At 41.7% G+C, this 21,138-nt stretch overlaps 1 protein-coding gene across 1 annotated transcript; it reads left to right on the plus strand.

The window, feature by feature from the left end:
- The first annotated feature begins 7,706 nt into the window (after positions 1-7,706).
- On the plus strand, positions 7,707-20,145 carry RAB33B (RAB33B, member RAS oncogene family). The gene is made up of 2 exons (XM_036313467.1): positions 7,707-8,611; positions 17,388-20,145. Exons 1-2 carry the CDS (start codon positions 8,363-8,365, stop codon positions 17,826-17,828), a joined length of 690 nt encoding a protein of 229 aa, XP_036169360.1. The 5' UTR covers positions 7,707-8,362; the 3' UTR covers positions 17,829-20,145.
- The last annotated feature ends 993 nt before the right edge of the window (positions 20,146-21,138 follow it).

Raw genomic sequence — 21,138 nt, forward strand, 5'->3', positions numbered from 1 at the left:
CTGAGTCTGCCCCCTGAGTGTGTCCCTTACGGATCTGAGGAGTTGTAATCTGGATGGTCCCACTCTGACGACTGGGTACACTGGCTCTTGGATCTCTAAGGAGGTGCTAATTTAGCCTCTGCCTGAGGCTACCCAGCAGGAGCTATGGAGAGATCTGCAGATTCCTCTTCTTTGTTTGGGGTTTGGAGGTGCCCAGATGAGGCCCAGTTGTGAAGCAATGCAAGCTGCTGTGGGGCCTTGGGCCTTCTTTTGGAAGTTCTGGCTCTCTCTCCTGTTCACATTCTTCAATTGACAGAACATGGATAGTTTTCCCTCACCTTGGCAAACTGGAAGGTTTAAAGTGTTTCAGTCTCTTCACATAGAAGATCTGCCTTATGCTTTCCTTACTTTTCTCTCATCCTTGTGACTAAATGCCAAATTTCTGGTATAAACCCTGTGGCTTGATGGACAACAATAGTATGATGTAGTTAAAAACAAGCTTTAAGTCAAAACAGAACTAGGTTTAAATCCTGGCTCAGGTTCTTTAGGCAAGATGCTAAGAATTTCTTGTTCATATAGTTGTTGGAAGGATTAAGTCACATGGCATATAAAGTGATTACCACAAGCATTAACTATAAATATTCATTATAAATAGTAAGCATTCACTATATTTTTACAAAAGGATGTTCTTTACTGTTTGTCAATATTCTAGTTGATTATTTTTACTTGCCTACTGCAGTATATTGGGCCACCATATTCAGGAAATGTATAGTTTATAATCTTTTCCTAGATACCAACAACTCAACATTTGAATTCTCCCCTAGTATTTTACTTAACATGTGCTAGTATGTACACTATTTTGCCTTTTCAAGAGGAAACCACCTGTGATTCCGCCATTCTCTGTCAACGTTTTGAGATTCATGGAAACTTACTAGTGTTAGTGAACTTGGCAGATTTGTCGCTGCTGTTTAAAATTATTGAGGATGTGAAATAAAGCCAGTTCCAGTGTCCCTCCTTTTATCCACACAGTAGTTACTGAATGCCTACTACCTCCAAGAACTGTTTCATATTGGGGATATATGACATACAGTACGTAGTCTTTGCTCTCACATTTTTCATAGGCTGGTAAAGGAGACGGACAAATCAAGAAATGAATGCAGCCGAAACCGGTTTGGCACAGTGGATAGAGCGTCGGCCTGCGGACTGAAGGGTCCCAGGTTCGGTTCCGGTCAAGGGCATGTACCTGGGTTGGGGGCACATCCCCAGTGGGAGATGTGCAGGAGGCAGCTGATCGATGTTTCTCTCTCATCGATGTTTCTAACTCTCTATCTCTCTCCCTTCCTCTCTGTAAAAAATCAATAAAATATTTTTAAAAAAAAAAAAAAAGAAATGAATGCAACAGCAATATGTAACTCCCTAGCAGTCATACACATTTCTGTTTGTTCACTGAAGTTTGGAAAGATAAAGGTAAGTTCCCTAGACAGACAAAAGATACTATGTGCCTGAAGGCACAGACATGAAATGAGATCGTATATTCAGGGATTTTATGTGAAGTAGTGTGAATAGAATCTGGGAAAGAGGCTGGGGCTCAGAGTAAAGAGAGATGCTTAGATGATTTACTTACTAAAAGGCTAGATTTGGCTTTGTGTAAGCAAAGGACAGTTATTGGAGACTTAGGGAAGGATGATTGAGAGAATTTTGCTACTAATGTAAAGGGGGATATGGAGAGCACGATTGAAGGTGCCAAGACTAATTAGGAGTCTCAAGTTGAGCTAATTAATAGTTATCAGTATATGCCAGGCATAGTATTTTGCATCTGTTAGCTCACTTAACCCTTAAAAAAACCCACGTGAGATAAGTAGCACTCCCATTTAACAGAACACTTAAGGGTCATAATTTGCCTATGGTCACACAACTTGTAAATGATAAAATTCTGCATTCAAGCCAGGTGTGTCTAACTCCAGGGTGCTTACTTCTGATCAATATAACCTGCAAGAAGTAAGGACAACAACAGTTAAGTATGGAGAGGAGAGCAAGATATACACAAAATACTAAGAAGCTGTTACCAACATCAGCTGACTGTGTTGGAAGAAAGTGGGTAGTGAGTGGAGAAGGAAAAGTTAATGATGTCCAGAGTTTTGACAAAACCCTGTTGTTGTCTTTGTTTGAATATCTTTTTTATTGATTTCAGAGAGGAAGGGAGAGGGAGAGAAAAACATCAGTGATAGTGATGAGAGAAAACCATCAATTGGCTGCCTCCTGCACACTCCACACTGGGGATCAAGGCCATATCCCAGGCATGTGCCCTAAGAATTGAACCTTGACCTCCTGGTTTATAGGTCGATGCTCAACCACTGAGCAACACTGGCCAGGCTGTTTTGTTGTTGTTTTGTTTTGTTTTTTTATGTTCTTATTGATTTGAGAGAAACATCTCAAGTGGTTGCCTCCTGCATGTCTCCTACTGGGGATCAGCCCAAAACCAGGGCATGCGCCCTGACCAGGAATCAAACCAGCAAATTCTTGGTGCTTGGAATGACACCCAACCAGCTGAGCCACACTGACTGGGTAAAACTGCTTTTGACGGTATCATTAAACTACCGTAAGAAGTGGGAAGATGCCCTAGCCGGCTTGGCTCAATGGATAGAGCATTGGCCTGCGACTGGCCTGAAGGGTTGTGGGTTCGATTCTGGTCAAGGGCATATGCCTGGGTTGCAGGCTTGATCCCCAGTAGGGGGCGTGTAGGAGGCAGCCAATCAATGATTCTCATCATTGATGTTTCTATCTCTCCCTCTCTGAATCAATTTTTAAAAAGTGGGAAGAAGAAATTGAGGGGGAAAGTGAAGTCCTTTTCAGAAATAAATTTTAGATGCGTATGGGCCATGTAAAAGTCCCAGTAAGATGTGTAGTTGGCAGCTAGATATGGGTGTGAAACCTAGAACACAGGTGATTGAAGAGTGAGTTGTGAGTGGTATGTGTGATCTGGACAAGACTGCTCAAAGAGGATGAGCAAAGATGACACAATTAGCCCTAGCTGGTTTGGCTCAGTGGATAGAGCGTTGGCCTGCAGACCAAAGGGTCCCAGGGTCAATTCCCCTCAAGGGCACATACTAGGGTTGTGGGCTCGATCCTCAATAGGGGGCATGCAGGAGGCAGCCAATCAATGATTCTCTCTCATCATTGATGTTTCTATCTCTCCCTCTCTCTTCCTCTGTGAAATCAATAAAAATATATTTTAGAAAAGATAAAAAAGATGACACAATTACCAACAGAAGCAGGTACAACGAAAATTATTTTATGGTTGGGTCACAACATGAGGAACTATATTTAAAGGGCCAGAAGGTTGAAAACCACTGAGGTAGAGGAAGAGAGGCTAATAAGAGACCAAGAAATAGCAAAAAAGTAGTAGATGATAACAGTATTAAGGAATCAAAGTTTTTTTAAAAAATATATCTTTATTGATTTTAGAGAGGAAGGAGAGAGAGAGAGAGAGAGAGAGAGAAAGAAACATCAGTGATGAGAATCACTGATTGGCTGCCTCCTGCACCCCCCCACCCCCCCACCAAGGGATCGAGCCCACAACCTGGGCACGTGCCCTGACTGGTAACTGAAGCGTGACCGCCTGGTTCATAGGTCAATGCTCAACCACCAAGCCACATCGGCCAGGCCAAAGTGCTTTTTTAAAAATCTGTTTATTGAAAGTATTACATATTTCCCCTTTTTTCTCCCATTGATCTCTTATAGCCCATCCCCATCCCAAGCCTCCATCATCCTATTGTCTGTGACCATATATGCATACAAATTCTTTGGTTGACCTCTACCCACCTCTGCCTTCACTCTGAGATTTGACAGTCTGTCCCATGCTTCTATGTCTCTGGATCTAATTTGTTCAACAGTTTATTCATTAGATTCCCCATATGAGTAAGAACACATGACATGTTTTTCTCTGACTGGCTTATTTCCCTTAGCATAATACTCTCCAGGTCCCTCCATGCTGTCTCCAAGGGTAAGATATACTTCTTTTTTACTGCTGCATAGTATTCCATGGAGCAAATTTGTTACAGCTTTCTTGTCCACTCATCTACTGATGAGCACTTGGGCTGTTTCCAGATCTTAGCTATTGTAAATTGTGCTTCTATGACTATAGGAGTGCATACATTCTTTCTGATTGGTGTTTCAGGTTTCTTAGGATATATTCCTAGAAGTGGGATCAATGGCAGGTCCATATTTAATTATTTAAGGAATCTCCATACTGTTTTCCATAATGGCTGCATCAGTCTGCATCCCCATCAGCAGTGTACTAGAGTTCCCTTTTCTTTACATCCTTGCCAGCACTTGTCATTTGTTGGTTTGTTGATGGTAGCCATTCTAACAGGTATGAGGTGATACCTCATTGTCATTTTAATTTGCATCTCTCTGATGATCAGTGACTGAGCATATTTTCATGTGTCTTGGCCATCTGTATGTCCACTTTAGAGAAGTGTCTATTTAGGTCCTTTGCCCATTTTTTAATTGGTTTGTCTTTCTTTTGTTAGGTTGTATGAGTTCCTTATATATTTTGGATATTAACCCTTTATCAGATGTATTATTGCCAAATATGTTCTCCCATACTGTGGGCTCCCTTTACAGTTGGATGGTGGTTTCTTTTGCTGTGCAGAAGCTTTTTATTTTGGCGTAAACCCATTTGTTTATTTTCTCTTTGTTTTCCTTGCCCTAGGAGATGTATCTGTAAACATATTGCTATGAGAGATATGAGATTTTGCTGCCTATGGTTTCTTCTAGGATTTTTATGGTTTCATGTCTTACATTTAAGTTTCTTTTAAGTCTCTAACCATTTTGAGTTTATTCTTGTGTATGGTGTAAGTTGGTGGTCTAGTTTCATTTTCTTGCATGTATCTGTCCAATTTTCCCAACACAATTTATTGAAGAGAATGTCTTGACTCCATTGTATGCTCTTGCCTCCTTTGTCAAATATTAATTGATCATAATGGCTTGGGTTGATTTCTGGGGTCTCTTCTGTTTCTCAAAGATCTCTAGGGTCAAACTCAAGATACCACCTATTTGGTAACATTTTATAAGTCTGAATATCAAATATTGGCAATGATATTGAAAACACAGGAACTTTCAGACCCTGGGAGTAAAACTTATTGTCATTATAAGGGTACTTGGCAATATTCTTTTACTTTTTCATGTGTCTTGGCCATCTGTATTAACTAAGGCCATCTTAATTAAACGTGCATATCTTATGAACCAGCAAGTTCACCCTGTAAATATTCCTATACATTTGCCAGAGAGATGTGTCAGAATGTTCATCACAGTATTGTTTATAGTAATGAAATTTGAAAATAAAAGGTAACATGAAAATAAATTGTGCCATATTCATTTAATGGAGTGCTGTACAGCTAAAACGAATAAGCTGGCAACAAGTGAATTGAGGATTACGCTCCAAAACAGTGGTGAGCCAAAAAAAAGTTAAGTTAGACGGCATCATATTGTATATCTTGTATATAAATTTTTGAAAAATTTAAAACAATACTAAGTATGGTTTACGGATATATTCACGTAAAGTAAAAGTTTATAAAACAGACTTGGGAGTTTTAAACAAAATTCAGGGCAGTAGTTCTGTTCAGAGAAGGGAGAAGCATGTAGTTGGCCTATAATTTTTATTTCTTTTTTTAAAAAATATATTTCTTTATTGGTTTCAGAGAGGAAGGGAGAAGGAGAGAGAGATAGAAACATCAATGATGACAATCATCCATTGGCTGCCTCCTGCACGCCCCCTACTGGGGATTGAGCCCACAACCCAGGCATGTGCCCTTGGCCGGAATGGAAACTGGGACCCTTCAGTCTGCAGGCTGATGCTCCATCCACTGAGCCAAGCCAGCTAGGGCTAATTTTTATTTCTTAAAAAGCATGGTTGAGGTAAATGCAGCAAGGGTTAAGAAGATTTGGTGTTTTAATTTTGAGTTTATATGGGATGCTTTTAAAAAAGTAAAACAATTTTTTAAAAATTTTCCATTGAAAAAGTAGGTGGACAAAAATACTAAATACTAATTCACTCAGAAACTACAATTGAAACAAGAGCTACTTATTTTTTCATACTCTCCCAAAAGGTCAAGGGCACTTTTACTGATTTATCGAGAATGAGAAGATACAAAGCAGGAGAAAGAGTACCAGGAAGCGTAATATCAGTTTTCAGGAGGAAAAGAGGTCCGATAATATCTAAAACATTCTCTACGCCTTATAATTTTCATCGCGCTCATATGTAGGTATTATTTCCCTTCTTTACAGATGAAGATATATATCTTGGAGTCTTAAACGACTTGCTAGCGTTTATTGGATTTTGAATTAGGAAGCCCTTCATCAAATTAGTGGCAGAGAGCCAGGCCAAAGTACCCGTGTGAACCTTTCCCGGTGTTCATGGTCAGAACTGTGGATGTTAGAGCAGGAACTTGAATCCAGGTTTTTCCTTTCAAGGCAAACTAAATGCTTTGTTCCTGGATCCCATTATTCCGCCTGGAGAGCTATTACTGAAGTTAAATGCCTTGTGCTATTTACCACTTCCTTAGGAAAAAAAATTGTTGAAATGGCATTTTCTAAACGATGTGTTTTTATATTATTTGCCTATCCTTTCTAAATTATTCAACATACTTTATGCTGACCCTGCTGTATGTCTCACATCTATCTTTTTTTCTCCCCATGACCTCCTGTTAATACTGGCATTTGGACTTCCTTTTACACTGGGGAAGTGGATCTTTAAGATGGTGAAGTATCTAAGAGCATTTACCAGTTCTATGAGTTACAAACTACCATCTCCATATCCCCGAAGGGAAAGACAGTGCCCTGCAAGACACACCACTCCAGACAGAGAAGAGCCAGCTGGGAAGCGGCCACGATGCATATGTGACAGGTGTACTGATTATTGCCAGGCCATCTTGCTAAAGTGGTATAATTCGGAACCAAGAAAACAGGGTCTCTCTCTCCTTAGCTTTCACCCCAACTACAATGTTATAAGCTTCAGGCCACAGAGTGAGGACTGAGTAACATGAGGGACAATAGCACCACGACTGAGAACTATTATAAACTTGCAAACACTAATGTTTATTAGGCTTTTAACTGTGAAATTTAAAAATGAGCAAGACTTTTAAGATTTACCCACTTTATTTTTTTAAAATATATTTTCATTGATTTTTTACAGAGAGGAAGAGAGAGGGATAGAGAGTCAGAAACATCGATGAGAGAGAAACATCCATCAGCTGCCTCCTGCACACCCCCCACTGGGTACATGCCCTTGACCGGAATCGAACCCGGGACCCTTCAGTCCGCAGGCCAAAGCCCTACCCACTGAGCAAACCCGGTCAGGGCAAGATTTACCCACTTTAAAAAGTCCGCTCTTCCTAGTAGAATCTCCTTCAACTATCAAATCTGGAGGTTCTGGGGTTATTCAGTTAAGAAAAGTAACAGATACTGCAGTTACATGACGGTCTCTCCAACTGCCAGCTGAAAATACAAAACTCATAACCAACCATGACCAGCGTCTGCAGTGATTTTTCCACAAATGGTGCTGAACTGTTTCACATTGGTAAAGGGGTCCAACGGACAATCCTTACAGAAGCAATTTCTCCACCCATTTATTCGTCATCTGCGGAATAACAAAGAGCTTTCCGTCCACAGTGCAGAGCTGACCATCCCACCCGCTGCAGTCCCGGTCGCCCTCCCGACTCCCGCGGTGCAGAGCGCGCGGAGGAGGCGGGGGGCGCCGCAGACGCCCCCAACGGCGGGCCCCGGGCCGAGCCTCCACCTGCCCGTCCGGGAAACCCCAACGACACGTCGACGGCCGCGTCCCGCCCGGCGCCCGAGCTTCGCGACCACCTCGCGGACCCGCCCCAGGCGCGCGCCCCCGGCAGAAGTTCGCCCTCTCGCGAGAGAGCCGGGCGGTACCTCCTTCCTCCCGGCAGGCTGTCCCTCCCCGCCCCCAGACCGACTGCGCGGCGGCCTCCGGAGGGCGGAGGCCTCGGACGTGGCGGGGCCCGGCCAACCAGGGTGCTGGGCCTGGGCCGCACCGCGGGGCCCTCGGCAGGCTGGCCTTGCGCGCCGCGGTCCAGTCCCCGGCAGGACCCGAGCCCTCCCAGGTAGACGGGCGCCGGCCCGGGGGTCGCTGGGGAGCAGCCGCGGCCCGGGCGGTGGGCGCCTCACCTGCGCGGCGGGGGCGGGGCGGGGCGAGAGGTGCGCACGCGCGCGCCCTGCCCGGGGCGTGGCGGCTCCGGCGACGCTGCGCAGCTTAGCCGGCGGGCTGAGCGCGCTCGCTCGCTCGCTCCCGGTGGCGTAATTTCCCCGCGGGTCTGCCTCTCCTTCGCTCCGCCGCCGTTCGGGGCGGGTCCGGAGAATGGCCTCGGAGATAGAGTCGTCGCTGGAGGCGAGCTTCACGTCCAGCGGAGCGCTGTCAGGGCCCTCGGTGTTTCTGCCGCCGGCGCGCTCCCGTATCTTCAAGATCATCGTGATCGGCGACTCCAACGTGGGCAAGACGTGCCTCACCTACCGCTTCTGTGCCGGCCGCTTCCCCGACCGCACCGAGGCTACCATCGGGGTGGATTTCCGAGAACGAGCGGTGGAGATCGATGGGGAGCGCATCAAGGTGAGCAGGTGGAGGACCGGCGCAGAGGAAGGACTCCGCGATGACAGGTGCCCCGGCCCCACGGTGGGCGAACGGCCGGCACCGTGCAGGGTGTGCGCTCCATCGTTTCACGTGCTGACGTGCAGACTGGAGTTGGGGATGGCCAGGATTTGTATATAGCGAACTACGAAGGCAGTGCTTCCCCAACTTTAATGCCATGCTAATGACACGGGTTTATTTTTATTTTTACAGGCAGATTCTGCCTTGCTGAGGTCCCAGGTGGTGCAGATGCAGCCAGCCCGTGGACCACACTCTGAGTAGTAAGAGTGTAGGGGGCATCCACTGACTAATTGTCACTGTCCCATGTGCTGGGAACCAGTGAAGTCAGACCATAGGAACTTCTCCAGCATATGGAAAAGTCATTGAATAAATATGATTTATTAAACAGTCATCTGAGCGCTTCCTGAGATTGTGGCAGTAGAGCCCCGTTGCCTTTGACAAATGCTTTGCATCCAGTTTTGCTACAATAGTTTCTGTAAAATCGTGAGTTATTTGAAAAAAATCTGTTTTCTTGCAGAAAATTTTTTTACATGATTGTTCCTGCTTGGGTGCCAGAAGCACATTCCTTGGTGCCACCCTCTCCCAATTCTTCTTTAGTTCTTATTGGTGGCTCCTGAGACTAGGGTCACAGAAATAGTGGAGAAGGCAGAACGCCTAAGGCCAAGACTGGGATTCTGAGGAGCTGGAATAGGGCGTTGGAGAACGAGGATCAGGACAGGGCCAAGGCCTCCTGATGGTATCAACCTTACACACACTTCTTCATTGCAAGCCACCCCGAACTCCTCAGCCATCTGATGCCTCCCCTTAAAACACGTGGCCCTGGGAACTGCCCTGCCTTCCTTACGCTACCTTTACTTTTTTGCTTTCAGTTAGAATGCTCATCTTTGCCTCAGTTCCCCGCGGGCTTTGTACTGCATGCCTTTTCCCGCATCCTTGAAGCACAAACAGTTTATTTTTTAGTTCCCTAACCGTTGTCCTACTCCTCACCCCCAAAGGGTTTGTTTAAATGCTAATGATGGTAAAGGAGAAATAGGGTTGAAAACAAATCAACCTTCTATAGGTCCTTTTGCTGTTTAATTTTCACTTTAATTTTTCTTTGTTCCATTGAAGCTGCCAGTGACAGTCCTTTGGGTGCACTGTATTAGGGAGTTAAGAGAGATTGGGATGCATTGCAGAGGAAAATACAGAATCAGGAGGGGCTGGATATTTTTCATCAGAAGTAGGTTAGGCCCAGGAGCCTGTGAGAAAATAATGGGGCTTCCGAGGTGTCAGTGGGAGTTTAGTTTGGAAGAAGCAGGAGTTCTGGGAGAAAGTGCATGGGCTTTGGAGCCCAACTGACCTGGCCCAAATCTGAGCCTGTCAAAGGGTAGCAATGAGCTGTGTTCTTTGTAGGGTGACAGAACTGTCACCATCAGTTCTGAGGCTGCATAACTAGAGAGTGAAGCAGAGATAAAGCAGGGCGTAGGCAGACAACTGAAGAGGAGAGGAATTACTCCCAAATGGGAGCAGGATGTTTTTAAAAAATAAGTACAAGGGCCATAGCCAGTTTCTCAGTGGTTAGAGCATCAGCCCTCCAACTGAAGGGTCCCAGGTTCAATTCCAGTCAAGGGTGCATAACTCGGTCGTAGGCTCAGTCCCCGGTTGCAGGCTCATTCCCAGCCCTAGTTGGGATGAGTGCAGGAGGCAACCAGTTGATGTATCTCACATCATGTTTCTCTCTGTCTCTCCCCGTCCCTTCCACTCTTTCTAAACATCAATGGAAAGCCCAACCAGCACAGCTCAGTTGTTGAGCTATTAACCATGACCTATTAACCCGTAGGTCATGGTTTGATTCCTGTCAGGGCATATGCCCAGAATGTAGGCTTGATCCCCAGTGTGGGGCATGCAGGAGGCAGTCGATCAATGATTCTCTCTCATCACTGATGTTTCGCTCTCCCTCTCCCTTCCTCTCTGAATTCAATACAAAAATATATGTTAAAAATCAAGGGAAAAATATGCTGGAGTGAGGATTAACAACAACAAAAATAATAATTAAAAAAAACTAAGTAGAGAGAAGGGAGGCAGGGAAGGAGCTGAGATTTGATGGCCCTTTACCTGTTTCTGGATTGCCTTTTACACTGTAAGATCACAGATGAATCAGGTACAAATTTAAGAGATACTTAACATTGAAAAAATATAAAACATGTCCAGTGTATAAAGTTGAATACTGGGATAAGTGCTGGCAGGGATAAGTAAACCATGGCCACTGGTGTGATGAATATGGAGCACAGAGTTGATCCTTCTGGTTGAAAGGAGTAAGGAGAGCACATTGTTTTTGGGAATTACTCCTCCTGAGCTTCAGCCTAACCTGTTACGTTAATAGGGACATGGACACTAAGATTTTCTTCTTTCTAAGGTCTTGGTTACTGACTTTTACCTCCAAATGTAAGATTAAAAAAAACCTTTACTGTTGAAAGTATTAATATGTCCCCTTTTACCCCATTATCCTCTCCCAGCCCATCCCCACCCTCCAAATGTAAGATTTTAGAGACATTTTTATTGTGGTTGAAAAAACTACAGAAATGTTCGGAGATTTCTGTAGTAGAAAAAGATATGACTTTATTGGACACTTTTAAAAAAAGCTTAATTTTTAGTTTATATTGAATTTATTGGGGTGACTGGTTAATCGAATATATAGGTTTTAAGTGTATAGTTCTATAAATGTCATCTATATATTATACTGTGTGTTTACCATTCTAAGTCAAATCTCCTTCCATCACCCCCCAATGTCCTTTTCTACCTCCCCTCACCCCCACCCCTCTGGTTTCCCTCTGGTAATCACTATATTTTTGTCCAAGTCTATAAGTTTTTTGCTTAATCCCTTCACCTTCACCTTTTTCACCCAGTCCCGAAACCCCTCTCCCCTCTGACAGCTGTCAGTCTGTTCTCTACCTATGAGTCTGTTTCTATTTTGTTAGTTTATTTTGTTCATTATTAGAGTGTTTAGAAAAACTAAAGTGACATAGAAGAGCTTTATTCCACATACTGTTTCTGCTTCTTTTTTGTTAACCTGTTAATACATCTTAAGTGCTGCTGTTTATACCATGTTTATATTTTCTCTTTGGAAAATTACCAGTTTAACCTGAAATGACATTTCTTATTATTTCATATATTTTTTTAAATTTTCATTTTTCCCCCCCATTGACCCCCTCCAGCACCCCCCCCCTCCCCAGCCCAGGTCTCCAGCACCCTATTTTCTGTGTATATGCATACAAGGTCTTTGGTTACCTCACACCCACCCATCCTCCCCCACCTTCCCTCTGAGATTCTGCACTCTGTTATTTCATCTTAAAGTGGAAGCTGGAAAGCTCTGTTACTTTACTAATAATAATAGTAGAGTCTAGAATAGTAAACATTCTAGACTTTGTTTTATTTTGTTGGTTTTTTTTTTTATAAAAATAAGATATTATGTTAAATTGTTTTTAATTAAATCTTTATTGTTCAGATTATTACAGTTGTTCCTCTTTTTTCCCCCCATAGCCCCCCTCCACCCGGTTCCCACCCCACCCCACTGTCCTCATCCATAGGTATATGATTTTTGTCCAGTCTCTTCCCACACCCCCCACACCCCTTTCCCCCCTGAGAATAGTCAGTCCACTCCCTTTCTATGCCCCTGATTCTATTATATTCACCAGTTTATTCTGTTCATCAGATTATTTATTCACTTGATTTTTAGATTCACTTGTTGATAGATGTGTATTTGTTGTTCATAATTTGTATCTTTACCTTTTTCTTCTTCTTCCTCTTCTTAAAGGATACCTTTCAGCATTTCAGATAATACTGGTTTGGTGGTGATGAACTCCTTTAGCTTTTCCTTATCTGTGAAGCTCTTTATCTGACCTTCAATTCTGAATGATAGCTTTGCTGGATAAAGTAATCTTGGTTGTAGGTTCTTGCTATTCATCACTTTGAATATTTCTTGCCACTCCCTTCTGGCCTGCATAGTTTCTGTTGAGAAATCAGCTGACAGTCGTATGGGTACTCCCTTGTAGGTAACTGACTGTCTTTCTCTTGCTGCTTTTAAGATTCTCTCTTTATCTTTTGCTCTTGGCATTTTAATGATGATGTGTCTTGGTGTGGTCCTCTTTGGATTCCTTTTGTTTGGGGTTCTCTGCACTTCCTGGACTGGTAAGTCTATTTCTTTCACCAAGTAGGGGAAGTTTTCTGTCATTATTTCTTCAAATAGGTTTTCAATATCTTGCTCTCTCTCTTCATCTGGCACCCCCATAATTCGGATGTTGGTTCGCTTGAAGTTGTCCCAGAGGCTCCTTACACTATCTTCATATTTTCAGATTCTTTTTTCTTTTTGTTTTTCCGGTTGGGTGTTTTTTGCTTCTTCGTATTTCAAATCTTTGACTTGATTCTTGCGATCCTCTAGTCTGCTGTTGGAACTCTGTATAATATTCTTTATTTCAGTCAGTGTATGCTTAATTTCTAGTTGGTCCTTGTTCATATCCTCGAGGGTCTCACTAGATTTCTTGAGGGTTTCACTAAATTTATCGGAGGTTTCTAGAAAATTCTTGAAAAACCATACAAGTTTGGTTTTGAACTCTATATCCTGCAGTTTGCTTTCCTCCATTTCTGTCATTTGTGACCTGTTTCTTTGTCTCTGCATTTTTTATGCTTCCCTGTGTTGATAGAGTGGCTTTCTGTGCTAGGTGTCCTATAGGGCCCAGTGGCTCAGCCTCCCCAGTGACCTGAGGTGGACACTCTTGGTGCACCCCTTTGTGGGCTTTGTGCACAGTCTTGTTGTAGTTAAGCCTTGATTGTTGTAGGTATCACTGGGAGGAATTGACCTCCAGGCCAATTGGCTGTGAGAATCAGCTGTGTCTACAGTGGGAGAACTTCTGTGCTGGAGACACCCTTCTGGGGCAAGACCTGCTTTAATAGGTCTTTAGTGTTCACTGAGTCTGCCCCCTGAGTGTGTCCCTTACGGATCTGAGGAGTTGTAATCTGGATGGTCCCACTCTGTCGACTGGGTACACTGGCTCTTGGATCTCTAAGGAGGTGCTAATTTAGCCTCTGCCTGAGGCTACCCAGCAGGAGCTATGGAGAGATCTGCAGATTCCTCTTCTTTGTTTGGGGTTTGGAGGTGCCCAGATGAGGCCCAGTTGTGAAGCAATGCAAGCTGCTGTGGGGCCTTGGGCCTTCTTTTGGAAGTTCTGGGTCTCTCTGACCCAGCTGCAGTTTGTTAGGTAATTTTCAGATTGCAAAGGGCCAGGCCTTTCATATGCAAAAGCCTCTGTGCACAGCTTGGGTGGGGTGGGGTCTCAGGGAATCAACAGGGCGGAGCAAACAGCTATGGTTGATCCCCAGCCCTACCCTAGGAGGCCCCGTGTCTCAGTGTCCTGGTAATCGCTGCAAGCACCTCTGAGAGAAAGCTGCCCTCGAGTTCTGACCGATGCCAGACAGTCCAGTTTCTCCCCGTATGAGTCTGGGTCCCCAGAGACTCTCCTGGAATTGGAGTTCAGAGCATTCGGGAGCTTGAGACTCCCTCCTGATTGAAAAAGACAACCGCGTCCTCAGTTGCCAGCCCTTTTGGCATGCGCCTCTGTACCTCTGCACTTTACTTCTGCACCTCCTCTGAGTCTCAGTGTGCTTTTCTCTTTCCTTCTAGTTGTAGAATTTCCACTCAGCTAGCCTTCCTGTGGTTCTAGTCTAGATGATGTCTGTTTTGTCTTTTAGTTGTATTTTTGAAGTGGTTGTGCGAGGCAGCAATTTCCAGTGTTTACCTATACCGCCATCTTGGTTCTAAATCCTAAAATTTTAAAAATTTATTTTTGTTGATCTCAGAGAGGAAGGGAGAAGGAGAGAGAGAGATCATTGAGAATGATGAGAGAATCATTGATCAGCTTCCTCTTGCACACCCCCTACTGGGGATCAAGCCCTCATCCTGGGCATGAGCCCTGATTGGGAATCGAACCATGACCTCCTGGTTCATAGGTCAACGCTCAACCATTGAGCCACCATAGCCAGGCATGTTAAATAATTGTAATTGTGGAATGGAAAATTTTCAGAGAACATGTTTTATAGCAGTGACGTTTTAGGAAATGTCATGAAGTCTGTATTTGTTCATCTGTTCCTATGTACTATATACAGGGTGTCCCCCAAAAATGTATACACACTTTTAACAGCTGATTTCTATTATATTTTGAAAATGTATTTTAATACACATTGCCTTTATAATTATTAAAAGTGTGTGCACACTTTTTAGGACACCCTGTGTGTATGATTCATAGAGGGAATCCAGGGGAGACCTAGGATGTCCCTTGACTTGCTTTTGTATCTGCCTTCTCTCCTTGAGGAGTCGTTTCTTCACTTCAGCTGTCACTTCTACTACTAAGATAACTTCCAGATCTTTGATTGGGCCAGACCTCTCTCCTTTTCTGTCATTCTGCATTTCCTATTGTCTTCTAGACATGGCTGTTTGGACAACCCTCCTTTGCTCAAATGTCTGAAGGAATCCATCTTTCCTGGCAAATCTGCCTCTCCTGTTTATCCTCAGTATCACCCAGGGGAAAAAAGAGGGTGACTGCTAATGGGTATAGGTTTCTTTTTGGAGTGATAAAATATTCTGGAATTAGATAATGATGATAATGGTACAGCCTTGGGAATACACTAAAAACCACAGAATTGTATATTTTAAAAGGGTAAATCTTATGATATGTGAATTATATCTCAGGTGTGTGTGTTTGTTTGTTTTTAATTAAAAAAGCCCACTTCAAACTGTATCTTTAACATTTTGAAAGATATTTTGGAAATAATGTGGATGACTCATGTAAAAGCTGTCCAAAAAAATTGGAGCTGATCTTTTCTTTTTAATAGCATTTTCTGTGGCTCGGGTATTCAAAAGTGATATCATCAATGAAGAATGATTTGTAATGTTTGAAGCACAGTCTATAAGTTCTTTTTAAAAGCCCATGAAAAGGAAATATACCCAAATATTAACAATGGTTGTCTTTAAGGCAATTTCCCTCTTTATTTCTATCTTATTATGTTTTCCATGTATCTCTTTTACATCCATGAAACATAAAAAAAAAAAAAAAATTACACAGAATTTAGACCTGCCTCAGAACTGTGGAAGTCCTCCGTCAGTGTAAGTAATGAGGAGGAGGATGTTGATCCCTAAGACAACCTTTGTTTGTTTTATTTTGGGATGGAATTGACTCACCCAAACTCCTCTTCCCATCAATCCTGCTCAAAACTCTGTGCATTGTAATTACATCAAGATATCCTGGAAACAAGAGGTATGAAATAATAACTTCATACTTTATTGGAGAGCCCTAAAAGTAATTACTAAGTTAACAAGGCATTTACTAAGGACCATTTACAATATCTCCTCGATTGCTGCTCTATGAGAAGTCACCAGTTTAGGCTTCTAGTCCATACTTTGAATATTTATAAATTGTACACATCTTTCAGTTAAAAGTTATTTAAGCAAATATGATTCTAGTATTTTCTACTGTGAGCAGTAAACTCTCATCATTTACTAGTAACTCCCCCTTTTTTTTTTTTTTTTAGGAAATGAACAAAGGCAGGATAATTCAGTGTTTTGAGATAACATATGATTTATATTTAGTTTTAGATATAATTTTCCTCAATTCCCCCATATTTCCACTAAGAGATAGTGTAATAGTTTTGTTGGTAGAGATGTTTGGAATAGATAAGTAATTTTCTAGATTTACACAAATTTCAAGGGGGCCTGGATTTCATAGAATGTATATATTTGTTAATTTGGGGGTTAGACCCCATGACTCTTTTTAAAAAAAAAATACATTTTATTGATTTTTTACAGAGAGGAAGGGAGAGAGATAGAGAATCAGAAACATCGATCAGCTGCCTCCTGCACATCTCCCACTGGGGATGTGTCCGCAACCCCGGTACATGCCCTTGACCGGAATTGAACCTGGGACCTTTCAGTCTGTAGGCCGACGCTCTATCCACTGAGCCAAACCGGCTTCGGCCCCATGACTCTTAATATCTGTGTTAAGTCTATTATATTATTATTATTATTTATTTTTATTAATCCTCACCTGAGGATATTTTCTCCATTGCTTTTCAGAGAGAGTGGAAGGGGGGAGTGAGGGAGCAGGAGAAAGGGAAGGAAGAAAAAGGGAGAGAGGAACATTGATGTGAAAGAGACACATCAACTGGTTGCCTCGTGCCCTTGCCCCAACCAACTGAGGGCGGGGAGCAAGCCACAACCCAGATACATGCCCTTGATCTGGAATTGAACCTGTGACCCTTTGTGGGGGCGGATGCTCTAATCACTGAGAAACACAGGCCTGCACAAATCTACTATTTTAAATTAGTGTTGTGAAAGGTAGACAAGGGCATATAGTAACCAAATTTATAGCAATTAGACAATGTTTGTTAAAATCTGATATAGTTTTCTCTTAATATTTTAAAAATCATTTTTGAAGCAAAATTTCATCCAGTCAGATCTGATTTACTGAGATTTAAATGCTCAATTGAAATATTCTGTTACTTGCATTAATTACGAGGTTTGTAGACTAGCATCATGAAATGTAGATCCCATAAATAACACAGAAAAGGCATTATGGAAGGGAACTAAGTAATATAAATGAAGAAGTACTAAAGACCATGCAAAGGTGACTTAGATTTTCAATATGAATCATTGGAATGAAATTTCCTCTTTGAAATTGAAATTTCAATTTCCTCTTTTTTTCATTTTCAGATCCAGCTATGGGACACAGCGGGACAGGAACGCTTCAGAAAGAGCATGGTGCAGCACTACTACAGAAACGTGCACGCTGTTGTCTTCGTGTATGACATGACCAACATGGCTAGTTTTCATAGCCTGCCATCTTGGATAGAAGAATGCAAACAGCATTTGCTAGCCAATGATATACCACGGATTCTCGTTGGAAATAAATGTGACTTAAGAAGTGCCATTCAGGTTCCTACAGACTTGGCACAAAAATTTGCTGACACGCACAGTATGCCTTTGTTTGAAACCTCTGCTAAAAACCCCAATGATAATGATCACGTGGAAGCCATATTTATGACCTTGGCCCATAAGCTTAAGAGCCACAAACCATTAATGCTTAGTCAACCCCCTGATAACGGAGTTACCCTGAAGCCTGAACCAAAGCCCGCGATGACGTGCTGGTGCTAAGTAACCGTCTTTATGAGCCTGGGATTTTGACTAAAGAAATACTTGCGAAGTATAACAGTGGTAGTCATAAGATTTACTCTCAGATATAATGGGTCATCCTGGCACGTCACTGTTCATCATCGTCATGCTCACTTATGTATTTGGTCTTTACGTAATCAGGATCGCCACTGACAACACAAGAAAAACGTTGGTTTTCAGGTGAGGTTGAAAATGAAGCAAAGGTAGGGTGACCAGAGCATCTTCCCATCAGAGCCCAGGGAGGGAGGCTTCAGAGGAGAGCACGATGGGGTTTCAGAGTCTGTTCAGGCCTGTGCTCCTGAGATGGAAAACAATATGAAGGGTTTAGTGCACACTTCATGGTGTGTCCTTTGGGAAGTATTCTCAGTAGGATCAGAACTTGTATTTGCCTCTCCCTGGAGTTCTCTTTTTGTATTATTAGTGGATTAATTGCATTATTATTGGTACATTTTAGAGCCAAACTTTATTTCCAGTGGGAGGAGAAGGCATAGAATGTCTCAATTCTTAAAGGACTTCCCCAACAGTTGTAGATACTTAATATTTCTAATCAATGCCAATGAGTTCTGCAGAGATCATTGTTATTTTTGAGTAATTTGAATGGTTTCTTACTAAATTCTATTAAAATTACGCAGAAACAAGTCAAATTCTAGTGCAAATGAAGTGACATAAGGTGCTTTATATTTTATTATGAAATCTTTAAACAGTGAAAAAAGGAATCGAAAGCATACAAGTTGCTGTAACTTGGGGGAATATAGGTAAATATGGTTCCTGGCTATCACAGGAGACTTAGTCTTAGCTTTTGGTAATTTCAAGATGTGTCTCTGGGATAGTATCTCCTGCTGCCCCCACCCCCAAACAACTTAATGACTCAAGGCTGAATTAACAAATCATCTTCCATTTGGATTGTAGCTCTGAGTATACACCTCTAATTGCTATGAGTGTACATATATTCCTGTAATAGTATTGTGTTACAGTACATCCATTTTTAAAATCTTTAAATTTATGGGCACAACATGCTGTTCCTCCTCAGTATAAAAATCAAGTTAGATATTGAAAAATCTTGTCTGTCCCTTAATGGGACAAAGAACATTTCAAAAGTTTTTTTACCCTAAATATTTTCACTTTGAATTTAAGACTTTGCACATAGAAAATAGTAAGCTTGCATATGAAACTATTACATGAATGGAATGTAAGCCATGAATTTTGACTGAAATGTGCACATTGACTCATTCTGATGGATTGCTGTCCTTGATCATTTTAGAGGAAATCAAGCCAAAAGATGATTGTACTTAAAATATTTTCAGAATGTGGGAAACCAATTAAATATGTATCTAATCTAGCTTAGGATTTCTGTTTTATCATCATGGTGGTCCTAACTGGATAATTTAATTATAAAATGAGATAATTATATTAAATGAACTAACTAAAAATAATTATAGAAAATAATTGTTCAGTTTTAAATATTAGAGCTTAAGGAAATCAAGTGGGTATTACTTGTGTTTAGAGAGATTAATTCATTTTTCTTATGCCAAAATTAAAAATGATTTGACTTTATGTAAATTAATGTTTATTTGTAACTTTTTATAGTGAAACAGTGACAACTGTAATAATTGTGATGGGTGTGATCGTTTTTTAAAGAAAGTAATCTGTTTATTGCTTTTCAAAACATTTTCTAGAGTGGGGAAAGAAAGTTTACAGACTTTTCAAGCACATTTATGTTTTTTCATTATGTTATGAATCGTTTTTAAAAAAGGAAATTAACCTTATTTCTTTTTGTAAAAACTTAGTAGCAAGTATTCTCTATAGTTCTGTGAAAGGACTTATTTTTTCACTTTAATATTTATTAATTTAAAGCTATTTGTATCTCATTTGTAATGATTTATTTTAACTTTTTCTATGTATGTTTTGTTCTTTAAAAGAGCATACATATTAATTGAATGAATACAGCTTTTAGATATTTTCTAAAATGTTTATAAAATACTTCATTGACTATTGAGAAATCATGTTCCAAATGGTGACTATCAAACAACTATTTTAAAGCACAAATCACACATTTTGTAACTCCTGTGTGAATTTATTTGAACTGTGACCATTAATTGAAAACATCAGATAGGTGTTGGAGATGCCCATTTGAGAACACCAGAGGAAGCTAAACCAGAATCGAATGTAGTTAGCTATTGATGACAATGCTTTATTGACAGTGTACTGCTATGTTTCCTTAAACTCAATGCTTTTGTTGTGGAATAATGTCACTGTAACATTTCCCTCATGAAGTTCAATAAACCAGCTTTACTGTAAAGAAGTTGTGTTTCTTTTGGTGCCATTTAAATAATTCCCTGTTATCTTATGGCAGAGAAAGACTTAACCCACTGAAAGATGGGCTGGACATTTCTTTCACAAAATGACACGATTCAAATTGTTCATCATTTCTCTAAGGACAGGTGTCTGGGATGTATTTCATACTAAGGACTATGCCACTTTAAGAGTTAGTTTTACTGCCGAACCGGTTTGGCTCAGTGGATAGAGGTCAGCCTGCGGACTCAAGGGTCCCGGGTTCGATTCCGGTCAAGGGCATGTACCGTGGTTGCAGGCACGTCCCCACTGGGGGGCGTGCAGGAGGCAGCTGATGTTTCTCTCTCATCGATGTTTCTGACTTTCTATCCCTCTCCCTTCTTCTCTGTAAAAAATCAATAAAATATATAAAAAAAAAAAGTTAGTTTTACTTATTTTTTAATATTTTTATTGATTTCAGAGAGGAAGGAAGAGGGAGAGAGAGAAACATCAATGATGAGAGAGAATTACTGATCAGCTTCCTTCTGCATGCCCTCCACTGGGGATTGAGCCTGCAACCTGGACATGTATCCTTTACCGGAATCGAACCTGGGACCCTTGAGTCCACAGGCCAACGTTCTATCCACTGAGCCAAACCAGCTAGGGCAAGTGTTAGTTTTAGAGAAACAAACACAATTTATCCCTTCCTGGTGACTCTTGGGAAATATTTCCATCTGCCGGGCTTTGTTTCTGAAATCTGTGTAACTTGTAAATGAGCTCCTGTCTGAGCATTTTAAAAGTTAAATTTCCCATTCTGTTTCAAAATGTTTCAAACTAAGACTTCCACTAGAGTGTGGATCTATTTGTTAACATAATGCAGCCCACCCGTCATGGCTCAATGGTTGAGTGTTGGCCTATGAACCAAAAAGTTATGGTTTGATTCTAGGTCAGGGCACATGCCCAGGTTGCGGCTCAATCCCCAGTGTGGGGTGTGCCGGAGGTAGCCGATCAATGATTCTCT

Source organism: Myotis myotis, unplaced genomic scaffold (assembly GCF_014108235.1).
Source record: "Myotis myotis isolate mMyoMyo1 unplaced genomic scaffold, mMyoMyo1.p scaffold_m19_p_6, whole genome shotgun sequence".
NCBI classification, from domain to species: domain Eukaryota; kingdom Metazoa; phylum Chordata; class Mammalia; order Chiroptera; family Vespertilionidae; genus Myotis; species Myotis myotis.

Excerpts from the sequence above, each read along its gene's own strand:
- RAB33B (XM_036313467.1), top strand. The coding sequence starts at position 8,363 with ATGGCCTCGGAGATAGAGTCGTCGCTGGAGGCGAGCTTCACGTCCAGC. Across the intron at positions 8,612-17,387 it reads TCGATGGGGAGCGCATCAAG|ATCCAGCTATGGGACACAGC; the intron begins GTGAGCAGGTGG and ends TTTCATTTTCAG.